Genomic DNA, 26698 nt, shown 5'->3' on the forward strand with positions numbered 1-26698 from the left:
TTTGTCTGTAGCAGAGTTGTCGTGGACTTTAAAAATGGATTCTGAACCGTAGTAAATGGATGTCGTCCGTTGGGTTGGAGTGAAGCGGGCGGTCAGACGGAGTGGGGCCGGCTCGCACGTTCGGTTACGTAGAGGACGTGGATCTATGTGTGGGCTGGGCTAGGTGAGCTCTGTCGGTGTTAGCCTCACTGGGCTAGCAATGTCGGATTGGACCGCTTCTGCCTGGGTTCGGATCGTCTTTTTCACCAGAAATGAGTTTCTGAAGACCACCCTACAAGTAAGAGCTCGCGCTCGGACAGTGAAAGTGACCGTGGTGGCTGCGGTTGAGGCGAAATCACGAGAGGAACATGTCAACTGCTGGCGTGGGTTTTCCTCTGAATCATCATCATGTAGCGCAGAGACCGACAGATTCCTGAGAGGATTTTTTTTTGTAGTTGTTGCTTCTATTGTCCTGCAGGACTCTAAAGGATTTGTCCTCGTGTGCGTGAAGCCTTCGCGGGGTTCGAGGCGGATGCTCGCGGCTTTGCGGGACGGCGTTCGTGACGGTTTTCAGTGAAGCTGCGCGTTTCCATCCATGTTCATCTCGGAGCTGCTTTAGCTTATAGGGGGAGCAGCAGCGTCTGCTCCTGATTTGCGTTAGAAAAATGCGGGTGGCGGAAGAACGGATTGCCGCCGTGGCGTGGCCGAACCCTGGAGCAGACAGGGTGGTGTCACCCGGTGGCATTTCTATGATGTGACTAGCTTCCGGCCCAGTGTTTGGGTGGAGGATATGATGGCCTGTCCTGCCTTCAGGAACCGACCGCCACTCTTTAATTCAGCTTTTTAAAGTTCGGGTTTGGACGATTCATCATAGAACAGCAGCGATTAACGGTTTGCAGGATCTGTAGGTATATTATAGGTGTGGTGGTGGAAACATGAACAATTTCAGGCGAATAAAATAATAGAATTAAAATAATTAAAGATCTAAAAACGAACACTGATTGTAGTTTTTTTTCAGGCGCACTCACAAAATGAAGTGGTTTTTAGGGAAGTTTTTAAGGCAGAACACTCTAGAATTTACTCCCTTTGTAGAGCTTTTGATGTCTGTGTCCTGTTACGTAACAGAATGGGCGTGGTTTGGACGAAGAAAAAGATGGGAGGGGGGTTGTGGGCGGGGCATACAGAGGCGCAAAAGTGAATATCTAACATTCTTGTAATATGACAGCTTTGGAGCACGCAGAGAAACGCTAACGGGATCTGACTTTTGTGTCGCAGGAAAGAAGAAAAATAATCGGCTAGAGTTGTTCGTATTCCGGCGCTGGTAAGAGACGCTCCTCTTCATGTCTGTGAAACAGTGGCTGTTGACAAGTTTTTATCTGTGTTTGGGGGTGACACAGGCAGGAAAAACGGTCGTGTCGCAGGCGGTTCGATACCCCATATTGATTGTTTGTACGTGTTGGTGACGATAAACACCGGCGGGGTGGATGTATTTAAGGGGAACGCGCTTCTCCGTGGTGCGTTCATGCGCTACTTTTCCTGCTGCTGCGACGCAGTGTTTACATCGAGGCTGGGTTATTATAACCCGAGCCACGTGCTGGAGTGGTTGCTAGCTTGGGACCATGTGGGCATTGTTAGGACTGCTGGCTGCGTTGCTGCTGCTCTTTTCTCCTGCCTTCGGTGTCTCCACGTGTTCTGGTTGGTTTTGGTACTAACGGGTCGACGCGTCGTGGAATTGAGCTCCTTCGGTCAGAACCTCAGTATTATTCTAAGAAAGACCAGGTTCCTTAAAAGATAACCTGCTGGACCTACAGGTGTCCCCACGGTTCCAGTATGTACACGTTAGCCACTGAATGCTCAATAATCTCCACATCATCTGTAATTTTATTAAAATCTCTAACTTTGGGCTATTCCCAGAGTAATGAAGAAGTTCAAATTATTGTATTTTTGTCAAAATAGACAAATACTGCAAAATTTATTTTAATCCAGATGAATTTATCCTTACACATTTATTTGATTGAATTGTTAATTAACAAAGTGAAGCTTAGATTATAAACTGTTTAAAAGACTGAAGTTTTTAATGGGTGTTACCATGTTGTTTACGCTTTATGACACAGAAATCGGCCTAACATTAGTTTTAAGGGGTAAAAAGTTAAAGCAATGACACAAAACTAAATGTGATGAAAATGTGAAAACCTTTTCTCTGAGCGGAGGTTGTCTGCTTTTACCTTCTCTCCTTTTAAAAAAAAGATACTCGAGTTCAGAGAGTTACATCTGTGGTTGGAAAAGTCATAACGAGACCACAGAATCACCCCAGCAAACGTTGCTTGTTTATAGATATATCTATTGTGAGTTCAGGAAGAGTTCACTGAATTGTAGACTACAGTGCTGCAGGCGAAGAGGCTGAACTTTGAGAGGATAAACACTGACTGGGCTTTGGAAGAAAAAAACAAACGTTTTTGCTTTAGGTTTCAAACCAAAATCCAAGTCAAAGTCGTGTCTTTAAAGGGCGACGTGCAGAACTGAGGACTTGGATCAGGTATAACAAACAAGAGCTGAGACAAACAGACCTCGTGCCTCTGAGCTCAAGCTGCAGGTCAGGAGGTCGATGATGAAGGCGGGCCTGTCGCAGCGCTCCGTCCCTCTGATCTGCCCTCGCCTTCCTCAGACCGGCTCACTGTATAGTTCTAAGGCACGACGTTTTCCAGCCATTATCTCATTAATATCTCAGCCATCTGCTCCACATGTAACAGCCCAATTAGAGAGCTGCTCTTTGACCCCACCTGTCTGGATTTCATTTGAAGCCCACCCCCTCTTCCTCTCAGGCACACATTATCATGCTGGAGAAGGCTGTCCAGACTTTGACCTTTCCTTGTTGTCTCTCCGCAGGGTCTGAGCTTGTTTGTCAGCCTTGAATAGGTTTGGTTTTCACCCTCCAAGTGTCCTGTGGACGACAGCGGACCATGGTGGTCTGAAGACGGGGCTCGCAGTGTGAGTTCAGTCCAACGCAGCGAAGGCTTCATCCAGACGGGAACGGAGAGGAAAAAGAACGTTTGAACACAAAATGTCCCGGAACAGAGAACTGGTTGTTTTCTACGTGAAGTATAAACTGTCTCAGAGGAACTACCCCCTCAACCACATAGTGCTCAATGAGTCTCCGAACAGGACTGCTGCGGGGGAGGTGGGCGAGGAGCAGAGCACGGAGACGCACGCCAACGGGACGTTTAACGGGACAACTCCCGGGACCCCGCCGCTCTCCCCGCTGCGAGAGCAACAGTTGCCGTCGACGACAAACATGGACGCAGTGAAGGAGGCGCTCCGGGACACGGCCAACGAGTTCGAGCTCCGGTACGCCCTTGCCTTCAACAACCTGCACAGCCAGCTGCACATCACGCCCGCCACGGCCTACCAGAGCTTCGAGAACGTGATGAACGAGCTGTTCCGCGACAACATCAACTGGGGCCGCATCGTGGGGCTCTTCGCATTCGGCGGGGCGCTGTGCGTGGAGTGCGTTGAGAAGGAGATGAGCCCCCTGGTGGACCGGATTGTGGAGTGGATGACCGTCTACCTGGACAACCACATCCAGCCCTGGATCCAGAGCCAAGGCGGATGGGTGAGTCTCGTAAACACGGGAAACAAAGACTTGTCTTTGACTCACACAGCTCTGCCCTCAGAGGGATTTCAGGTTTCTTTCCTAAATAACTGGAGGAAAGTAAACATTTTTAGCACGGAAAGTTTTCATGTTGACAGTTCCCCCCTCCCAGTCCTGCCTGATAGCAGTCAGGTAGAGAAATAGAAGCACGTCGTTTTTGCTGTGGAAAAGTACATGGGGCTAGAGATGAATGTTTGGTGGAATTTTGTTTGTTTTTTTCCGTTCGGTTGATGAACCTTCAGTGAGAATTCTGATCTTCCCCATCGCTCCTTGAGACAGCGGGTTGGGGGGAGTTTCTGTGTCAATATGAGACTTTAGCACAGCAGAAGGCGTTAAAGAATATTTGAAAAGAGGAATATTTGTGTGGTCAGCAGCTGCCTCAGCTGTCCACTAATTGATCAGGGTCTCCGAGCCCCGCGATTCCAATCGAAGCGGGAGATTAACGAGCCATTCCCGGCCTTTGTGGCTGGAGATCGAAGTTCTCACCAAACACACCAGAAAGTCCAGGGCTTTTACAGATGGCTCTTTGTTCTGCTCCGGTCAGTTGAATGGCCTTGTGCTACCCCCCCCCCCATCAGGCTGTTTTATCAGTGTATTTTCCTCTGTTGTGTTCCTCACTAAGACCTTTGCTTATGAAAGCCTGGTTTCTGCAAAGCGTTGTGTGTGCGCTCACTTCCAGGACGGCTAAGGTCACTTCTTCTCTTTTGTCCCAGTCATTTGATGTTGGAACAGAGCCACGGATGGGCGGGGCTGTTTGTATTCATCGGCCCTATGGAAGGTGACCACCTCGTGGCTGAAGACCCCTTTGTTAGGCTTTGTGCTCTTGCTGAGAACACTGGGAGCAGGGCGGTGAGGGTTTGAACGGCTGGCGCAACGGGGTTTGTTAGAGCGAAGCTTTACGATGCACTGCTATATCAGCTGACTCTTACGCCTACACCTTTAATCACCTGCAGGGCTGGGCTCAGAGCCATAACGCTGGATGCATCAGCACACATTTGTTCATTCACACTGAATAGCTCACGTGTTTGCACCGTTTTCCTGGCATCCCTTTATAGTGTGACTATCATCTAATTAGGCCACGTTGAGCCTTAAACATAGTTGTTTTCACCCTAAGCAGGACTAAAGTTTCCAGGAACACATTAATGATCATGCATGCCAGTGAAAATTAAAAATGGTCCACCTGATTAATTTAAAGTATTACTTCACTTAAAAGATTCTGCTTCCAAACTTTTGGATGCTGAGACTGGACCACCTGGATGAAACCTTATCCCCTGTTGCTATGGCAGCACAGCAACCCTGCTCCGTCTCAAAGCTCAGGTTGATTTGAAGCGCTTTTTCATTTCTTAACATAAGTGGTTCTTAATAATAGAAAAACATTCCTTGAAAATGAAAATTATTAAAAAAAAGATGTTCTGTGAGACAGTAGACTGTATTGGCAGTAGAGGATGCTCAGTTTGATTCTAGTGGGGATAGATTGGTTCACAATTTCCTTTTAACATTATTGTGTGTAATGCTTAGATGCTGCTTTTAGAAGGGGAGGTGTCAGGTCCCCAAAGCATTTGAGCCACAGCAAGGTTAGAGGGGAGGATTTTGCAGTCGCTGTTAGAAACGCATCAACACTTGTTTTCATCTGCATTAAAACGGACCGCACACGCGTGTTGTTGAAGGCACTTTGCTTAGCAACAAGTGAAATCTGCCAGAGCAAACCCGGCCGCAGGCGGGCGCGTGCGCCTCCTGGCCTGCATGTCATTGTAACCTGTGCCTTGAGAAGTGAATGACTTCATTGGAGAAACTGAATGGATGAAGCTACTGGTTGGTGGTTTCACTTCTGCTGTAGACAGTCTCGAACACATGATACCACTTCCTTCCTCCTAAAGTTGTTTTGGTTTTGCTGTGCTTATTCATTCAGCTGCTGCGGGCCAAAAGTGTTCTGAATTTCTTTGGTCCGTCTGTTGATTCATAAATTTATCAGGACAGACAAAAGACTCAACATTCCAATGGAGCAGTTCACCAAAGAGCGCCATCAGTTTTGTTTCCATTTTTTATTGGTTTTGCCCTTGTCTGTGTCACAGTCCCTGTTGTAGTTTCATCTCCTCAAAGCTGCCTACTCCTCTGAAACATGCAGGTCTCTCGGTAAACCCATGCGGGACTTTTTTGGGTTTCTTTTTTTTTTTTTTTCCTGCCGCCTGTCTTCCTGGCTGTCCTCCCCTGACGCCTCCTCACAGAATTGAAGTCAAAGCTGTTGGCAGATGTGGGGTATAGCTGTGAGGCAGGTGTGCCTTTAGTTTTAGCTGATGAAATATGAGTCTGCTCCGAGCAGCAGCAAGGTCACTCTCTGTTTCACTCGAGCGTTACTCATTCTCATCATCTCATTTATGCACATTTTTTAAACTAGTTTGACTTTAGAAGAATTCTGCCAGAGTTTGGACGAAGAAACTTGTTCAAAACTTTCCTGTTTTCTGTGTCTCTAAGCAGGGATGAAGTGCATAGGTGGTTTTTTGTTTCACGGGTTTGTGTGGTTTTTTTTTTACACGTTAAATATTCCATCTGAGATCAGACTGAACAGAGTTGGTGTGGCCCAAACCTCAGGATAATGGAGTTTGTTGTTAAATTACTCTTTAATGTTCAAATGGAACTGGATTTCTGAGGTGAGAAAGCCCCGGATTGTGGATTCCTCAGTGACAGAATCCCCTGCTGTGCTGCCGGGACATGACAGTCTGATTAAACCAGATAAGGAAACCCACAAAAATAGAATAGGATGACTTCTGAAGGCTCTTTCCTTCAGAAACAGGATGAAAGACAACAATAAAAAGGTTTGGGCTTCAAGATTTGCCCACTTATTTAGGGTTCATAATAGTTTGAAGGTTAACATACCCTATGGACACCTTAATCAAATCAATATTAAAGGGGGAATGTTTGTTCGTGTACCTTCTGTATTCCATGATCAGAGGCATTAAAGAGACCTGCACCATAATAATCGTCTTGTCGCGGTGGAGCACACAGACCTGAAGTTGACTGCATTCAGGTTCTTTGTGCTCAGGTCTGCACACCTGCAGCTGTGCTGGACCTCCTCTGTGTGGAAGTGATCCAGACGGATTGCTGATGATGAGCTTTAAAGTGTTCAATCATCACAGAGCAGACGGCAGCATTCAGTAGAAATCTTCTGCACACACTCAGCCTCACCGTCTGTCATTAGCCTCCGTTGTTTTTCTGCGTCTCTGACAACCAGGAGTCCCGGGGTAACGCCCCCCCTTGGTTCCACCACGGCAAAGCGCACTTTGAATGGAATCACAAGGGCGATATTCTCTACCCCGGGGGTTTCCCTGTAAATCAGACAGATCTCAACTGGGCCTTTATTCTGTAATTTATGAAAAGGACCTGAGATAAACTAAGTTCCAAATGTCACCCTGGAATCAGAATTTTAAATTGTAAAATTTCACCCTAAGCCCCCAAAAAGGGTTGCTGCTCTTTCCTGGGTGAGAATCCCCGTTCCTGCTGTCGGAAGCGGAGCGTGACAGCCGCTCATGTCAGCCATGCTGGCTCGTCTCTGCTGTGAATGAAAGCACGACTGCACTGTCACTCCAAATTAGGGGGAAATTGAAGCTGTATTGCCACCACGGTGCATCATGAAGTTTTGCCTCAACAGTGGTCTAGACTGCTAATAGCACGGGGTGGGGGCAAGAAAGATGGGGCAATTAGAAGCTGCTTTTCAGCTTTATTTTTATTTATATGCAGCTCAAAAGTCCTTGCGTCATTTTTCAATACCTGCTTTTTTCTGTTTGGGGGTGCGGAGCGACGGCTGTCTTATGGAAAAGCTTTCCGTCTTCTGATTAGGAATCCTGAATATATTGGGAGCCGACTTTGCACAGTGGTCAGATTAGAAATAATTATAAAGAATCACTGAAATGATAAACGACAGAGGAAGAATGTCTGCAGAGTTTTGACTCGGCTCCTGAAAGACACGGAGGGCTCACGAGGTGGAGACACACCTGAACTGACAGGGAATCGCTGGAAAGTAGAAGCTGTTTTGCACAACAGAGCAAACGTCATAAAAACTGAAAGCTGCTCCCTAAATGATCCTGCCAGAGCCTATTTCCCAGCTTCAGCTGCCCTCCGAGCTGAGATATTTGATGGTAGCTAAGGATGTGAGATAAATGCGCTCAGCCAGAGTCACCCTCTGCAACTCGCGCTTTTAAAAGAAGCCATATATTTTCAGATAATAAACCTCCTTGGCAGGCAGCAGAGGTAGAGACAGTGCCATCGACCTAATAATGCCGTTTCCAGCAGAGCAGGCGATGGCAGTGATTACACGGTGGAGACTGAGCTGCCTCGGGGTGGGGGTCTGGGGTTATTACCAATTATAGATGAATAATATCTCAACCTGCTGCTGGGAAAAACAATGTTTTTTTTCTTTTTTTTTAATCTGACAGACTAATGAAGCCTAAACTGCTTAGTTGGAGAAGAGAAACCAAAAAATAAAAGGCATCATTAGTCCAGTTGGTGGTTTCAGAAAGGTCAAAGAAAAGTTAAGTACGGTAGGAATGCTGGCTGAGCGAGCAGATTTTCCTTTTATTTGACTTTTTCTTTTCTCTCAGCAGCCCAAAAACAGAACTTTATCATAAGCTAGGGTATGTTTTTGGTTTATTTTGATCTGGTTTTAGAAACAAGGAACCCGAAGTGGAATAAATCCCAGATGAATGAAGAGAAAATATACATTTTGTAACTGTAAATCCATTCATATTTTCACAACCTGTATGAATCCTGGGACAAAGAGGAATGTTGCTTATTCTTTAGATATTTCCCAAACGCAGAGAAGCTCAAAATACCATAACAAAAAATCTTGTTTTTGGAAAAAGCTTTATTCCATTTCAGGAAGTGACAATCTTACGAAATAAATCGTCATGATATTTTAGCACAAACCAACAGGCACAGGAAGTCACTACAGTGTTATGGACCCTTTTTTATAGGAACCATTAATACCAAAGGAAGACGAGGATGTAACCTGAAGTGTTCAGATGTGTGGCTGTAATCGGGTTAGATGGCATGGCTGTAATTAAAGGCAATAGCGGGGTGAAGTCCATTAACCTGGTTCAGTTCTGGGAACACCTGAGCTTCCTTTGTGCAAACGTATTTACTCCCCCGTCTCTCTCTGTAATTAACATTCACATAGGATACACGCTTTGATGGAAAGAGACTCCTGCCAGACGGCTCTAACTCACAGGAGCTGGAAATCTCACCCCTGGGACCAATCTGGACCGCCTCCCCGTCTCCTCCTCCACCCCCTGTGTCATCTTCCACACACGTCCCCCTCTGTTACATCGCTTGTGTTTTCATTTTCTCCGCCTGTCACTATTGATTTTTAGACTTTTTTTTTGTTTTGTTTGTTTTTCTTCCGGGCATCTCCACCCACTCCATCCATCCTTGTTCTGGTCATCCCCTCTGAAGTCCTTTTCCTTTTGTGTCATTCCGTCAATCGCTGCACCCATTTTTATGTTCGGAAGCCCAGACGTGTGACCCCGATTCCTTATGTGTGAGCGCACGGCTTCAAAACGCCCAACCCGACGGCGTCCCAGAGCTTTGTCCTGTGGCTGTCACTTTTGTGAGGGAGCAACGCATGCTATATTGTCTTTAGGGCTGACATCAGCTCCATCGATTCTCTTTGACTGCCCCCGCACCACCTCCCCCACCTGCACATCTGCCACCACCCTCCCCTCCACCCTTCCATTATTCCTTCGTGACTCTCAGGTCAGCCTTTTTGGCTTCATCTCCTGAAGTTTGCAGAACTGCTTGGTTAATGTGTTGGCTGTTTTTATTGTATAAGTGGCGCATTGCAGAGGGGAGGGGACGGCGCCGACTGCTCACGTGACTTGCACAGACAAAGAGACCGTGAGCGCACGCACACACACACATGCTGCAAATTCTGCTTTGCTCGTCTTAGTTGTGCACTCAGGTGTGTTGGTGGACTTTTCTTCATCTTCAACTTATGACCCGAATGGCGTCCTCACGCACACAGTCTGCATCCGATCAGCGGCCGCTGCTTCTGTGCGAGCCGTATCGATAAACGGCGCCCTCATGCAGATCCAGCTCATGAACGTGGCCGCTCAACCACGCGCACGTCCCCATTGTTTTTCTTCCGTGGACGGTGACATCACGTGTTTGTTTGCTGATGTGTTTGTGCCTCTGCGCTCGGTTAACGGCTGTCAATCACAGCCAGAGCCGACAGATTGCGTGAATCATTTGCCTTCAGCTCTTTGACGGGAACTTCAGGTGATGCTTGTTTACAGCAGCGTTTCAGACGTGTCCCACTTGCATCAGAGATCACAGACGGGCCATAAAAAAAACACTTATTGTGTGACAGATTGATGCACAAACGTTGCATTCATTAGAATCATGTGTTTTTATCATATAGAGCCTTAAAGCCATGCTCTGGTTATTAATGTTTGTGTTAACTGGAAGAACAAGTTTGGAACAAGGACTCTCCTGTGCCTGTGTGTGTTTACAACCTCTCCCAGGACATCAGCTGCTGGTGCATGACATCAAACCTGCGGCCCCGCAGCGTCACGGGGGAGGCACCCGGACGTCAGTGCAGCCCGGAGAAGCCGCTGCACGGCGTCGGGTCTCCTCGCTGCGCAACACAGAAATCCTCATCCCAGCAGCCTTTGCTCCAGATGCTGTTTATGTTCGCGGGACGCTCTTCCTGCAGAGTAATAGATTGGTGAGTCCGTGCTGCACAGCAGGCTGCAGAGCAGCCATGGCTGTACTGACACCCCCAACAGAAGCCTGGTAACTCAGACGAGGATGAAGAGGCCATAGAGAGGCAGGTGGCAGAGATGAAGATGAGGCTGGTGACTCAGCTTGATGAAGATGCAGTATGTGGGTCAATAGGTTAAACGGCATGAATGGTGCACGCGTGCAGTGAGCGTTTTGTGCATGTTTGGGCTCCGTGCTGCACGAGCAGAGCAGCTGGGATGTTTGCAGAGCACAGCAAAGATGCTGCTCCACTTTTATAGTTTAGTGTTGAAATCGGGTCAGAGGAACAGAACCCCCCCCCCCCCATCCTCCTCTGCATCGCTCTGCTTGCCCCCTGTTTTTTTGTGCCCTTTTTTTCCAGTTGACTCTTCCTACTGGGACTTTTTTTTTTCCTGCAGCCTGCTGCATCAGCCCCCCCCGTCCCGGCTTTGATTGCATTTGGTCCCTCTCTGGTTTTTCTCATTGTTTCTCTCTCTATGCTCACATCTCTGATCAGATTATGAGCCATGTCATGGGATTAGCGGATCGTACGCTGTGCATGAAAGTGGGAGAGTTGAGGGATTGATGGAGAGGGCTGATGAGCATTTCATGTTAATGTGGTAGCCCATATCAGACAGGACTGAACGACGATAAAGAGCATCAAGGCCATCACATTCATTCATCAATGAATAGCTGGGGGGGGTTGGGGGGTGGCAGTCTATCTTTTTTGGCTCTGCAGAAGCAGAGATAACCAAAAGAACAAAAACAAACTTCAGTTTCTTTCAAGTAGTTAAACCTTTTGAACATTCATCCAGTGAAAGTGAGTGAGCTCTCATTCTCTTCTTCTCACATACTTTCTCCTCGTGGGTTTCCCCTCGCTCAGTTTCCAGTTATTTTCATCACCCTTTCCTCTCTTTCACCCTCCTTGTCGTGCTCTAGTTTTTTTTCCCCTCTCGTCTCGCACTCAGCTTCTTTGTTTTTTTCCGCCTGTCTCACTCCACTTCCCTCCGTGTTGCCCTCTTCCAGTTCTTGCAGACAGATGGCGGGTCTCCGGGTCATGGTGAGGTGTCAGGGTGGGGTGGTGGCCTTCAGGGTGGATGCTGTCCGGAGACGTCCAGCTCCATCCGGAGTATCCGTCTCCTTCCCTCTCCTGAGCGTGCACTCTCGCTGGCAGACGTGCAGGCTCAGTCCGGAGCCGTCCCGCTGCGTCGCTGCAGTCTCATACCTACAGTTTGTACGTGTTCGCGCGTGCGCCTGCTGACAGAATGGGGTTCTGGAGAGAGACGGCCCCCAGAGTGCGGCGGGGAACAGATTGGAGTCTGAGCCTTCTTGTCCTGACTCATTAATCTCCTCTTTAATTCATGGTCCCACCTCCGGCTCAGCTTGTGCACGCTCACACACACACACACACACACACACTCACTGTGGAAAACAAACGGAGGGAGAGCGCACACAGAGGCGCGTTGATGCTTGGCTCAAACTGAAGCAAGCGTCACCTCTGAGGGGGTGACACATGATTACATTTTTGCCTCTTTCTTCTGTTTGGAAACAATCCATTGCCATTCAGACAAGGGTACCGCCATCACCCCCCCCCCATACTCAGTCCCCTCAGCGTTGACGGTACTTTGCAAAGTAGGCATGTGGCCAAGAACATGGAGAAAAAATCGGTGTCAAATGCTTCAATGACTAATGGAGGGTACTCTTGCATACAGGTTGTTCTTCTGAGGATTCCTTAGCTCTGCTGGAATTTTCCTCTGAGCAGAGTGTTGAAGGGAAGGATGAAATGTTTTCCCACCACTTTTTCTCAATGTTTTGACTCAACCCTTTCTTTTAATAGCCTGTCAGCCTCCAAATGCCATATCCTCTTACTGTAACCACCACAAAGCTGAATAAAGCCGGGATGCATGCACATTTTTAAGCAACAGGCTTTGACTGAATGCACTTGGTCAGGGATCAGCAAGTATAATAGGCAGTTTTCATATTTCCCTCTTGCAGTGGCTGCATTTCCCCCACATTGTACATGTAAAATTCCCATTCTGCTGCTCCTACGTCCAGCTCATGAAAAGGCATCAACTGAAAGCCAAACAGTCTCTCGCTGCTCGGTGTCTCAGAAAGTCTGGCAGCCGATCCCACCCAAGAAGATGGTGATAAACATGGGAAGTATGCTGTGTTTTGAAAATGATGTTTTTGGGGGTTTTAACATGTTCTTGACGCAGCTGCTACAGCTGGCAGGCCACAGACTTCGTGCTCCGCTCCATTCTGATCCACCTACTTGCAGACGACTAGATCTATGCGTGTCTTCGTTTTCCTCGTCTGAGCTGGACAGCTCCAATATTGCACACCATTTTTCTTTTTTTTTGGGTACCAGTAATGTGAGGTTGGGGTTGTGAGGGGCTGAAAGCTAGTGGGTAAGCGTGGAAATAAAGATCTCTTAACAACCGGGACTGAAAGTTTTAATGAACTCCTGCCACTCTGCAGAAATTATGTCCTAGAAAACAACACAGGTTCTTTGATTTTGGCTAGTAAGAGCATCATCACAATTAAAAGACCACTGGGAAGGATTTGAAAATGGATGAAAAGGCGATCATTAGATATGAGGAAAACCTGCGATGTGCTATATTAGTGATTAATATGATGATATGTTTTGTGATACAAATAGCGAAACAAAAACAACTAATTCATAATTTTCAGTTCGCTGCAACAGTTCTATTAGAATAAAAGTCGAATAACTTAAACTATGAATGACCCAAGTCTACATGGGAGCCGTGCATCTTGCATAAAAAGACTCCATTCGATTGGTCAGCAACGTGAAGGCATCCATGCGGTTGATCCAATGCGTGAAGGGATTTATTTCAATCCTTAAGTACTTCAATCTGTCGTGTTGCTGCCACAGATAAATGAAATTTCCCCATTGTGGGATTAATAAAGTCATCTATCTATCTATTTACCGTGAGATTGTTTTAGCATGTGCAGAAACATTTTTTTTTTTTTAATTTATTTAAGGGACAATGCATACAACAAACAGTGTAGAATACTCTAAAGGTAATGAGACACTGTAAATATGCAGGATTGTAGCCTAGGCTAATTTCCATCCTCTGTCCCGTTCTGACCATGGCCATTTCAAGTAACCATTCATTGCAGTCTACGCTCTTTTGCAATGTGGCACAGGCTGATATCGCCCAACGATAATCTTTTGATTTATTGTGCAGGCCCATCTTTAACACAGAGTTTTAACAAAAAAAAAATCTTCATCTGTATTTGCCTCACGGGAACTAAACACCAGTTAAAGACAGCTAAGACCAACATGCAACAGAGAAGCAACTGCCATGAAATGTTGATGCTTTGCATGCATCTGCTGCTTACCACACTTTTGACTACCACTTATTGACTTTGACCCAATATAGATCTGATCTTGATGATTTGATTGACATTTTTTCTGATTTACCAGCTGTTGCAGACAGGTCGCCTACACGTTGAATATTTTATAATTTCTCAGTGGTTCTTATGAATAAATAAAAACTCCTGCCTAAGACAATAAAAGCCGCTGAACTGATTGCCAATAGTTTAGAAGCGCCTGTGGTTGTCTGGGAGTTTCTGTAAGCTTCTGGATTTATGGAGAATCCACCGTTCGTTCTCCCAGATCCTCCCAGATCCTCCCAGGCTCACTTAGTGTGCATTAAAGCTCCTTTGAACTGTCAGGGCTCTCCTCCGAATGTCTCAGGTAGAAGTGAACGGTCAATAAAATGCATTTCATTCGCGATTTTTCTAAACCTCAGATGTTGTGAGGTCATGTGAAGACAATAGCTGAAATGTGGAAGGGCTTATGAGAAGGCCACTATAGAAACACTAAGCTTTTATCAAAGAAATGAGCGGATTATCAGGGTTAATCATTTAAAAAATTTCAAGGAAGCGCAGGAAAAAATGTTATCTACATCTGCAGAAACTCCTCTGTCCTCAAGTTTACTCTGAAGAATTGAAAAAAGAGTAAAAGATAGAGCACTCTGAAGGCTGTTGTTGGTATTCTCAGTGTTTATGTTCTTTCATTTTATGGAAGATCCAGTTTCGCTGAGGATAAAGTTGGTTTGTTTTCTTACTTTTTAAAGACTTTAACCTACTCATCACTGCTGATGCATAACAAGGTTTGGGGCATTTCCCTGTGAATTTAATGGATGCTTGTTTTTGCCCATTTGCAGACGTTTATTAAGGAAGAAGTCTGTCCTGTATTCTTCAGGTAGCTTGGATCAGCAAATGCAGGGAGTGAGCCTTTGCCCTCACAGAGATAAGCAGTATCTGCCGCTCCCCATGCCAGAATAGTTTTCTCTGTGCTCTGAGTCTTCGCGTAAATCCACATGACTTGTCAAATGTCTTCTAGTCAGGAGTGACCTCCATCTCCGCTCTTGCAAAAAGGCCCAATTGGCAAAGTGCTAAGCGGGATCATCTTCTGTCTTTTCTGCAGAGGACGTCTGAAACCCACACTGATGGGTTCTTTGTCAGCTTCCTGGCTGTTATTGGGATTAGTGGGTTTGGTTTGTGAGAAAATGAACAACTATTACACCCTTTATAAACAAGGTTGTACAAAATAGAATTTCTATTAAAAAAAACTGTTGTAACACTTCCTTTTAAAAGTAGAGGTTCCTAAAATGTTTATTTTGTCTATTATTTAGTACTATGTAATGTAAAAATTTGATGTTTAGAATATTATTCTTTGTCAGCTTTTGGAACCAATACAAACATTTCTGTAAATTAAGCTGAAATTTTAATTAATTTCTTCTTTTTGTCTTTTTTCTGATGCAAATGCAAGTTAGCGACTAAACGATTTCTAAAGATGATAAAGAATTCTGAATGGGCTAAATATCTGCAAATAATAAGAATAAAAAAACAATGAAAAATTATGGTTGTAGATGCAGCAATAAAAAAGGTGGGGGAAAATGCGAACAAAAATATTAGAAAATATTATTCAGCTTTAATAGAACTGGTAATGCTGAATGTAAAAACAGTCTGAAAATGTTAGGGCTGAATGAAAGAAAAGGGAAATCGATGACAAAACACTAACCTCCCTAGACTAACATAAACAGGAGAAAACGTGTGAAAGAAAATGGCAGTTCACCCCTATAGCTTCACTTAAACATAACTACACCAAACGAAAGACTACACAGAGAGGGCCTGGACACAAAAACTACAAAGTTTTGGTGGAGAAGACTACCAAGTTGCAGCAAAGCTCCCTACTCGCAGGCTGGAGGTCCACATGGTCCTTTTAAAGGCTTCTGCCATCAGTTTGGGTCCAACGGGAGCCACACCTTCTCAGCACCACACCTGAAAGTAATCAGATAGACAGGCACACAAAGATCCACAAAATCCCACTCTGATAGAAACAAAATAAACAAAAACACAGAACCAAAACGAAATGTTATATTTATGCCACCACATGGCAGACAAAACGTTCTAAGTAGCAAATTAAAATACCGGTATTAAACATTTGCTTTCAAAAAATATTTTTGCGTTTGCAACACAGATGTTTTCACATGTGTTCTGTTTCATCTCGTTTTTTCTACCTTAAAGAATATGAGACGCTCTACAGAACACGCTCTACACGGTTTTATAAAACAGTGTAAAGTGCGTTCTTGAGCGCGCTATACTCAGCCGGTGTGAATGCAGCATAAAACATAAGTTTGAATCTGTCTTCTTCTATGGTTGAGGAAGGACTAAACCGCCTCTAAAAGTTACTGTTGTGCTTTGTAAACCATAGACAACCATATACGTTTTGCTACAAATCTATAAGTCAGGCAAAAATGTCTTTTCTGAAAATCCAAATGTTTTCCAAAGCCTGTGAAATGTTGTGACATTTTAATGCCAAGACTTTGATGAATGTCAATACTCTATTAAATGTTTTTCAATCCTATTTATAATACAGCTTAAATGCCTTTTTCACATTCCTAAGTCATTGAAAGTTTATTTTGATCCTTGCCGATCATTTCTACCTCTGGGTCAACCTGATTTAGTCAGACACTGATGCGATGTTTGTTCGTTTCAGAATAAGTCACGTATGTGACTGTTTTGTTTTGTCCCAGTCTTCTTATCAAAGGCTTGTTTAATCAGTCGGCCACATGCAACACTGCGCAATAAACAGAATGCGCAGTCAGGGATTGCATTGTAATTGTGTACTCTGGCCACAGTGAAACTGCGGTGTCCTTTGTAGTGTCCACACACAATCACATCTAGAACATCTGAACTCATCAAAGCAGACATGTGCACTGTCAAAACTGAAAGTAACATTCTCCTAAGTTGCATTGGGTGTTATGACTCCTGAAGAATGACTGGGAGTGTCACATTCTGACTGTCTGGTTTTTGTACCACCTGCAGGTTTATGGTATTTACAGTCGCATTTTAAGTCCATCTGTTTAAAATACCCAAATATGCACCAATAAATAAACTCAGAGTTTTCCATTTAACATAAATTCATTAAGTAGCTCTTTAAGAAAAAGCACACACACTGCAGCTCACTGACATTGACATATTTATTGTATGAATTCTTGACAAACATCAGTTTAACGCAAACCTTATATATTTCTGTTATGCCTCGTTTGATATGAATTTGAGGTTTCACCAAATTTAAGGTCGTCTTCTGGTTTTGGTCCCACAATGATCAAGGCCCAAACATGCAGTGAAGCTGTTTGAAAGTCTTTGAATTCCAAACTCTGCCTCCATCTTACTTCCTTATCACATAAATCTTCTTAGTGGAGGATGACTCGCAAACATCCAGTAACTTTCCATTTGCCCTGAAGTGCTCTGCTTTTTCTGCAGTGGTTTTTCATGAAGTTTCTTAAATCCTCTTAAGAGAAAATGTCCCACTGTGAGTTTTATCACAGGGAGGTGGAGTCAGAGCCAGCTTTCACCACGGGTCCCCCTTGTAGCTGGACCACTTGTGACTTCTGCAGGTTCTGGTTTTCCGTTGGCACAGTTTGATCAAATCCTCCATCCTGAAGCATTTCAACTAATTTCCTTCTGCCACTTGGCCTGGACACGATACGTTTCTACTGCTCATTTGTCCAAAAGATGTAGATGACATGATGCAGGCAGGAACAACAAACAGTTTTTATATCAAATTTAGAACTGCACCTACACATGTGGCTGATCTCAGTCTGCATGAGGACTGCATGAGAAAAGAATCCACAAAAACTACAATTCCCAGAGCTCCACCCCTTCACATATGGTATCATTGAAAGGCCCCAAATGTGCTCTGTTGAAACCAAATAGTTATTTTAAAAATATGCAGTTGTTGGAAGATATTCAGGTTTAAAAAAAGAGGATACATGACACATTGCTGGTAGTCAGAATGACATAGTACAACCGTGGGTTGACTCTGTCGAACATCTTTAGAACATCTCCCATCATCTTGTCTAACATCACTGCAGAGGACGTTGAACTCTGCCGTCCGTCCAAACGTTTTCATTGTGGGTTCTTTTTTTTTTTTTGCATAAGTTCATTTACAGAGTTTTTGCTGTAGAAAGTCATTTATGAATAGACAGTTCCTTTAATTGTTTTTCTCCTTTCGCTGCTTTGAGTCTTTTTTTTTCTCTTCTTTGCACATTTCAACCTTAAGCTCTCAGACAGATTAAAATATTACTCTGAAGAGTCTGCTCATACAGAAAATTTCCGGATCCACATTTTGACTTTGAGCTCTTTGAGCTTTAAATTCCAGTGTTGTCGTTTTTTCGTCAACTGTAATTCTTTAACTGTTTACGTAATTCCATTTGATTCTGAAGTGGAGAAAAGCAGCTTTGAAAAAAAGCATAAAGGTCTCAACAACGTTGCTGCAAACGCAGTTGGAGTAGCTACAAATTTTGGGGCGGTATTGTTCGAAATGTGTTCTGACTAGAAACGGGGAATAAACGCCTGCATGTCATCAGCCCACAACATTTATCAACAAGAGAATCATCAACCTCTTTGGGATTTTTAATTGGTTCTTTTTTTAAATTGGTGCTGTCGGCTGTTTTTATTCCCATTTGTGATGTGTGGCGTTTACGAAATGTCCTCTGCTTAGTTTGCTTCATTTGAATTGTTCTTAGCTGAAGAAAACTACCCCAGGGTTCATGTACAAGTAAACGGTCCATCTTCTTAAGTGGACTAGAGTCAGAGTGTTCGTCCACACCAGAGTTCAGGTGAGTTTTCACACCTGACAAACAAATCCAACGATCTGAAGAAACAAATATCCATTGGAAAAAATCTTCATAAAAGTAAAATACTCAGTAAGAATTAGTTATTTTTAAATATAGAAAGATGTTGGTATGGTCTCTTTAGTACTGAAGACTTCCTCTTAGTAGAGAAAACTAGAAATTTCCCTTCTGCTTTCACACAGCCTTTCTTTAACACCACTTGGGTTTTTTTTTTGGTCACACTTTCGCTCATCATTGACACAATAAGCTTTTTCAACATGTCCTACTCTTACTGAATTTCAGTCCATCTTCTGCCCCCGTTTGCTTCAGAGGAAGGCGGCATGAGGTGTCAAAGCATGGTGCGTGAGTGTCATGGTCAGGGGAATTTTGACATCAGGGAATTCAAACGCTGCATCTTGTTCTGGTGCAACACGGAGGCAACCGCCAGGCGGACGCTGACGAATGGTCCCACGCCGCTAATGATCGCTTAAAAACTCCTTTCATCACGTGCAGCGTTGGATCATTTATCACTGCATGGATTTACCTACATATCCATACACGTCGCACGCACAAAACAACCGCTTTTGCCGTATCCATGGCAACCAGATGGAGCTTTTTTTTTTCCGGTTTCTTCTTTTCTTTAACACACTCTTCCTGTTTTTATACTCAACCTTTCTGCTTTCAAGACCTAATCCATCCCTCATCCCCCCAGCTAATGAAGAAGAGAAAGTTAAGGATGTAGAAAGAAAAAAGACAGTTGGGGGAGGGGGGGGCAGCATCCGATTACATCTGGGAATGCAGCAGAGATGAAGGGAAGAGAGCGTGACCGTGTGAAACAGAAGAGGCAGATAAAGACGGGCTTTACCTGCCAGGTGGGGGAAAAATAAAAAAAGACGGAGCTTAACCAAGCAAGCGTGCTGCCTGGACTTAGGCCCCGTAAACAGAGGGGTATCATGGGAAAGAAGTAAGAGTGGAGCCTCGTGGGCCTCAGCAAATGAAAATGAAGTGGGTCCGATTTCAAAGTCCGGACATTTGAGGAGCGACAACTGAAAAGTCATGTTTATATTGTGTGTAAATTGGAGTTATGTAAATGGAGAATGAACTGCAGATGACTTCAGGTGACGTCATGAAATGGGACATGTCACCACAATAGTCAGATGATGAAGTATCACACATGAACTATTACTGCATATTAGTCAGAACTTAAATTATATTTGCAAATTTACTTCGGACATCAAAAGGTCTTAGGCGTCACTTTTTTTAAATTTATTTTTTTACTGTTCGCCTTAAATGAATCACTGTTTCCTGTCTTTGAGGCTTTCTAAAGAGCTTTCAAAGTTGTTCAGTTTTAGTGAAGTTCTGTTGTCTCACTGCTTTTACAGAGATTTACAGATTTATTAGTTGTTTGCTTGTTTAACCTCCGAACCTTACCCAACAATAACTAAACCGTAACGAGGGAACTAGCTTAAGAGATAAACATGTAACCAATTTTGAAATCTGTAAAACAGTCGCTTACAAAACATTTGGTAAAATCAAACAAAAGGGGTTTAGCTTCTCAGACACCTTGGAGTTGCAACACCTGCGACTTCCTGCAGAAACATCTCCCAGCAGTACCTGCAAACTCAAGACCCCAAAGAAAGTTCAGCCCAACAATCCCACCTACTGCAGCATGAAAAGAAGCTCTGCAAACCTCCCTTCATGGTCGTTACCTGCACCGCGGTCGGACGGGTATTGATTGTGTCTCATGTTGGTTTTTCAGATGTCTGATCATGAACCACAGCAGGAAAAACCAGCAAGTGGCCGCTGTTTATTAGATAAAACTTTTTTTTCACTAAGGCAGCGCTAACCCCCCCCCCCCCCCCCCACACACACACACACACTCTGATAAAAATCCTGTTTTGGGTGTTGGTCCTGTTTTTTCTGATGATGGAGGACAAATTTATAGAATTTTAAGCTTTAAAATAGCATTTCTGAGTGTTTCTTTATTCAAACCATTGTGAATGAGGAGCAGATGAAAAAATGCAGTTTGAAAAAGATTGTATTTGTTTCTGAGAAAATATGCTGCCTAAAAGAAGACACACAAAGGAAAGGATTTTACAGTAGTTTAAAAGATGATCATCTTTAAAGCAAACTTTCAACATATATTTGTTGTAACTTGAAGTTTCATCTCCCCCTGTATGTCTCTACAGATGCACCTTTTTTCCTCATATTAAAGACATTTTGCTGTTGTGAAAAAGGCTGTTTTACAGCGAGGAGTGACGAAAACGCCTCAGGGGCAGAAAACGGTGGCAAAGGGCCTTCAAGCTGCTAGTGTTGAAACTCAGAGTTCCAAAGAAGCCGTGTTTGCACCCTTTCTCAATCCAAAGCTCGCCGCGCTGTTTGCTCTCGCACGCTTCAGTCAGCTGATCAGAGATGCATGATGGGACACAAAAAGCTGAATGCGTCATATCGGGGGAGAAAATACCTCAAGCAGAGAGGGACACTGAGTGGACAGAATGGGGTCTCTTCTGGCCACCTTGGGACATGTTTAGGCTTGTCCTCTCACAGGTGTGGTCATCTCTGACCTCGCATACCTCGCATGGTTCTTCAAGAAATCACAGGAAGGTTTGTTCATGGCCGAGAAGGCTGCAATAAAACTGACTCATGGCCTGAGGCTGATGTAATCACTCCACCCCTGTGGTCACTTCCATGGATGTACAATAATGTTGCTCACCGCTTCCTTTTTTTATATCCTAACGTCTTATCTGTCCCTGTCAGAGGTGTCTCTGGTTCTGGAGGTCCTGGTCCGCTGCTGCCGTGCCTTTCAAAAGCCCAAATATTGACTTTTGTTTGTCAGCTTCCTCCCACGAATATAAGTCTCTTTGAAATTCCACTCCTGAAGGGGCGTTTCAGTGAACTTTAGATGAGGAACGTTAAAGGATGGTTCTTCTACCCGTTTCTCTGTTAAAATGTTGTATTTAAATTGGAACAGATCCTGTGTTTGATCGGGAAAGGCTCCCGACGCAGGCTGGACTTTGTAGTGCTGGCCCACTGAGACCGGCAGTGAAGTACAGTAGCAGTGTGTTGGTTTACGTGCAGCTGAACCATGAATGGAGCCACTGTGAGACGAAGCCTGAGATTTCATCGAGGCAGCGTGAAAATATGCTTTCTGCTCTGGCACCAAATGTCTGATGCTGTTCATGTCCATCCAACCAAACATGTCGGTTTTGACGAGAAGACAAGAACATGCTGACAGAAGGAAGGCAGTTGGTTCTTTGCTGATCTGCTGAAGTAATAATCAGCAGATCAGCTCTGATTAGTTTAATTTTCTGACCTTCTTCAAGCAGCCGAGCAGTTTGACCCTTTTGGTTTTTTAAGGCTTTAAAACGAGTCCAGCATCAATTCAGTTATTTTCAGCTGTAGGTTCCTTTCCTTCCAGAGAAGATTTTTACAAACAAGACAAACAGACCTTCACTCAGACACTTCACTCAAACATATGGTTAGAATGTTTAATTGAAGACATTTTTTAACACTTTCTTGAGCCGATTTACTTTAAGCAACAATTTGATCGTTTTAGCCGTTGTGCACCGACACAAACCCATTTCAATCGAAAATTCAGAGTTTTGTTCAGTCTCCTGAATTTCTTTTTTACAATATTTGTCTTTAGTTCTCTTTTTCCCCAAAGTGTCTCCCTTTCTTTACTTAAATAAGCATCTATGGAAGCAATAACATTTACAATATCTATTTTTACATGTCCTCCATCATCAGACCATTCATTCATGAAATTCTTTTAGTTTATAGTTTAGGATTTTTATCAAGGTGATATTTAGCTTCCTCAGATGATTTAACACTTGTTTATAGAGTTTATTGTTATTGATTTTACCCTTTGAATAGGATCCTTTGTAGGAATCTTAACATTTATTTAGCGATTTTTAGCTTAAACCTTAAACATTTGAAGTATTCTCTAATATTTAACCACTGTTTTGGTACCAAATGTAGTTTTTTCTTTTTCTCTATGAAGCAGCAGACCTCCTTTAAACTGGAGTTTAACATTGTTTTAGAATAAACTGCCGACCTTCATGACGGTGAACTGAGAGGAGTGAAACCGTCATCTACTGGAATTATTCATCCTTTCGGAAACTAAGACCTTTTTTTGACGTTTTATGATTTAAGGGTGAGATTTTAAAATCCTTCTGAAGGAGCGGGGGGGATTTTGAAGACATGTTTAGCATTGTTTCCTGATTAGAAATGCAATTCCTGGAATAAAAGACGCCTTCAGATGAATGTTTGGTTTGTTTCTGTACAGGTTACAGTTTGTATAAATGTGGCACAGATGCACTTTGTTTAGGGTTAATATTATCAGTGGACCCTCCCAGCTTATCTTTCTGCTGCACTCACACCCTCATGATTTATTTCCACCAAAGGTGATGGAGGCTTCCTGCAGGGATGTGATTCAGCCAGTTTCCTTCTCTGCCGTTAACAGGCTTCCAGAGAGGTTTGGAGATGAAACATTTTCCATAGAAGGGGTGAATCAGCTTTTTGCAAAAGTTTCGTTATGTGTTTTCCTTCGTCGCAGGGAAAGAGCTGTCAAAAACAACGAGGTTTGGAAATATTGACCCGGTTGACTCAGAAGTGTCTGAAAACCTGAAGGTTTAGATTTTCTGTGAGGGCGGAGGATGCTTGAACTCCATGAGCGTCAGTGTGGTGACATCAGCTGCTGCACCTCTCTCATGTTTACCTGGATTTGCTGTGAGGGTCTGCTGCTGGGATGAATTATTCAGCATTACTCTCTGTGTGAAACAATAGTAGATGTGCAGTGAGCTCATCCTCCTCACGCTGTAAATGCTTCCTTAAAAATGGGGTTTATGTGACACTTGAACCTCTCCGGACCCGATTTATGATTACTGAAAGCCTCATCGTTTATGACCCTTTGACCTTTTCACTAAGGTTTTCATATACTTCCTTCTGCGTCTCTGTTTTATCTGTCTTCAAAGCATTCAGGGGTCTTTAAATATGGTGATACCGTCCAAAAACGTCTCATTTTCTAGGACATACTTTCTGCAGAGCAGCAGACGTTCATTAAAATTCACCTCTGAATTGGGGTCGGGACTGTTGGAACAGAGAAACCCCCCCCCTCCCCCCCCCCCCCCCCCCCCCCCCCGATGCGTAGAGCTTTACGCTCTCCCACTAGCTTACAGCCTCTCACACCCCCAACCTGACATTAGCGGTGCAACAAAAATGGTGAGTGATATCGGAGGAATCCAGCCGTACAGTTTAGATCCAGATTCCAGCTCGGAGGAGAAGAACAGACGTTCATGGGTCTATTTATCTGCAGGTGGATGCATCAGAATGGAGCGGAGCAGGGAGCTTGTGGCCCCGCCCAACGTATTTTCTACATCACAAACATTGAATTATCTGCTCCTTATTCACAACAATTTGAAGAAAGAAATACTCACAAATTTTGTTTTGCGATTGGTTTTATTTTTACATGTCCTCTATCATCAGAAAACCAAGAACATGCTAGAAAAACAGAAATTGCTTTTTCAGATTAGGTCTTTAAACTGCTTTTAAAAATGTTAAAATAGCTTCACTTCTGTCGTGTTTGCTTCTGTTACGTGACAATAATTGCAAATTTGAGAAAAGAGGCCCCTGTTGTCATAGATGTCCTAAAAGACGTACTTGGACTCTTTAATACTGTTATAGAATCTTTCTTTAATCCATGGTTTGACATATTCTGCTCTGAACTTGCTGGACAAACTGAACCACAAAGCGTTCATGCAGATGGTTTTTAGTGAAGATGAAGCTGAACTGGAGCATTCTTCTGTCTGAGAGTCAAACTTTCCAAGTTCTGTTTCAGGCCTTTTGCCTCTTCATCCACTTTACCTCTTCATCATCACCCCCCTGTCAGACCCTCCCCCTGACTAAGAAGCACTCTTGTGACTCGGTCATTACCACACTTGTTTACTGGAAGCGATGCTGAGGAGCAACTCGGGCCTCACAAATGCTGTTTATCCTCCAGCAACCTAGCTGGGGGGCGGGCTCTACATCCCAGCTGATCAGAGCCTGACTGGCGCCTTCTTGTGGCCATCACGCTCCCTGCAGCTCAGTTCCAGGAAACGCTGTGAGTGGGCGGCAGCGCCAGTGAAGGATGCATGGTTTGATGGTTCACTGGATGAATGTTTTTGGTTCCTGTGGCCTTTGGGGGGGGGGGTGCGTTCACCTGTATGACTGTGGCGGTGGAGAGGAGCTCTGCACTTTTAACCATGTTAGTCATACCGATAACCAGCTCAGCTGCCGGTTTCACTGCGACTTTTCTCAAAGAGGGGATCCACCTACTTTGCTTGTGGCCTTCAGTTTGCAGTCGGACGGGGATTTCTGGAAACTTCACCGCTGAGGGGTTTTCTTCACATTTAAATACATCGCTGCCCCCGCTAACCCACACGGGGTTAACCCTTTCCTCGCCGTTTTTCTCTTCCAGGAGCGTTTTGCTGAAATCTTTGGGCAGGAAGCCGCGGCTGAGAGCAGAAGGTCTCAGGAGAGCTTCAAGAAGTGGCTGCTGGTGGGGATGACGGTGGCGACCGGCGTCCTGGTGGGATCCTTCCTCGCCCAGAAACGCCTGTGAGGGGACGGGGCCTCCTCTCCAGTTCCACGTCCCAGCTCCCATCTGCCTCCTCCACTACCCTCAACATTGAAATAAAGGTCCTGTTCGTCCCATCAGGGCTCCTGGTGCTGATGATGTTTACTTCAGCCGCTGCCATGCGTGAGCAGAGCGAGGATCCGCCCAGCATGTTGAACTTTTAGGGAAAAAGACAGAGAGAGCGTTTTAGTATTCTTCTGTTCGCCTTGGATGCAAACCTGTGCTAACACACACGCGTTCCTTCCAATTTTTGTTCCTTCATCTTAATCCTGTGCAGATTTAAAAGAAATTGAGTTTAAGTTTCATTCCTGAATGTTGGTTTGTGTTAGTTTGAACCTTTTTCGCCATGGCCCTGTCACACTGAGACGATGCAGAGACGCATCGGCCGTCCTCTCAGACACGTGCCATACAGATGGCGAAGGCGGCGGGGAGGATGAACGGTGTCTGTCCCGACCAGAGAAGCAGCAGGCTGTTTTCCACTAGAACTCTCTCTGTAACTTTGTGTTTGTTGGTGTTTTTAATCGTTTCGTTTGATTAAAACTCTGGTTCCTCCACCGCTTTGTGCTTCAGTCACACACAGAGTTTGGTTCAGGCGCAGCAGCTGAAGAACGCAGCGGATTCTGTAGCGACAGGAGGGCAGTTTGAAGTGCGCCTCACAGTCTGTGCGTGCGGATTCGGATCTTATTTCTTTTCTTTTTTTTAAGCTTTGTAGACGAACACATAGTAGTCCTGCAGTGCTGTGTTTGTGGGCAGAAAAAGGGACAGCAGTTTCTCCAAGGTGAAGACACTAACTGTTGTTTACAGAGGATTCCTTGTTGGAGCGTTTCTGCCCGTCAAACCCGACCATTCTTCATCGTCCTTTTACAGATTTATGTAGCAAACCGATTCCACCTGCCATTTTTGAAGATTGAGCCCCCGTTTCTTTCTCCTCCTCAGACATCAAACTGAGTGCTTAAGAGTCACTACATTCCTCCTCCTCCTCCTCCTCCCATCACGCTCTCCTACATTCCAGGACGGGACTTATAGATCTATTTTTCTAGCGTGTGCTCCGTGAGAAGCTGCTCCGCGAATCTCCCCCCGCCGTTTGGACCCGCTCTTTAACAGCCTGTGACCCCCCCCCCATCATGAGCGTTTGAGGAAGGTGTTCTGTTATTGAAGGAGGCACAAATGAAGGAAGCGTGACCACATTGGCAGGACCCTACATATATATAAATCTATATATATGTATATATATATATATATATATGTATATATACATATATATATGCTTGTTATTTAAACTGATTTAGATTAGGAAGTTAGCTTAGTTACATATTTAAGAAAAACAGAACTGATGGCTTTTAAATGTAATTTATATTTGGTGTAAAACGCATAAATGTGCTCCTTCAAACAGCCTTAAACTCCATCCATGTGCATCGTCAGTTGTGACTTTCTTTTCTTTAGGATTGTTGGACCGCAGTTGGATGACAGGAAATCAAACCAAGCAGGGTAGTTTTACAGAAACGTGGAGTCGCTTTCTGATCCATCCTCATGGACTCAAAAGTCAAGATCACAACCATGTCCTAGGGTCTG

The 26698-nt window shown here is 44.4% G+C and overlaps 1 protein-coding gene across 1 annotated transcript; it reads left to right on the plus strand.

Annotated features, from left to right (window-relative positions):
- The first annotated feature begins 136 nt into the window (after positions 1–136).
- On the plus strand, positions 137–25203 carry bcl2l1 (BCL2 like 1). The gene is given in 4 exon segments (XM_023956378.2): positions 137–277; positions 2866–3589; positions 24968–25087; positions 25089–25203. Coding segments are annotated over 3 exon segments (762 nt in total). The 5' UTR covers positions 137–277; positions 2866–3040; the 3' UTR covers positions 25182–25203.
- Positions 25204–26698: the final 1495 nt, after the last annotated feature.

The sequence above is a fragment of the Oryzias latipes genome, chromosome 7, assembly GCF_053564925.1.
Source record: "Oryzias latipes strain Hd-rR chromosome 7, Olatipes_Hd-rR_3.1".
Taxonomy (NCBI): Eukaryota; Metazoa; Chordata; class Actinopteri; order Beloniformes; family Adrianichthyidae; genus Oryzias; species Oryzias latipes.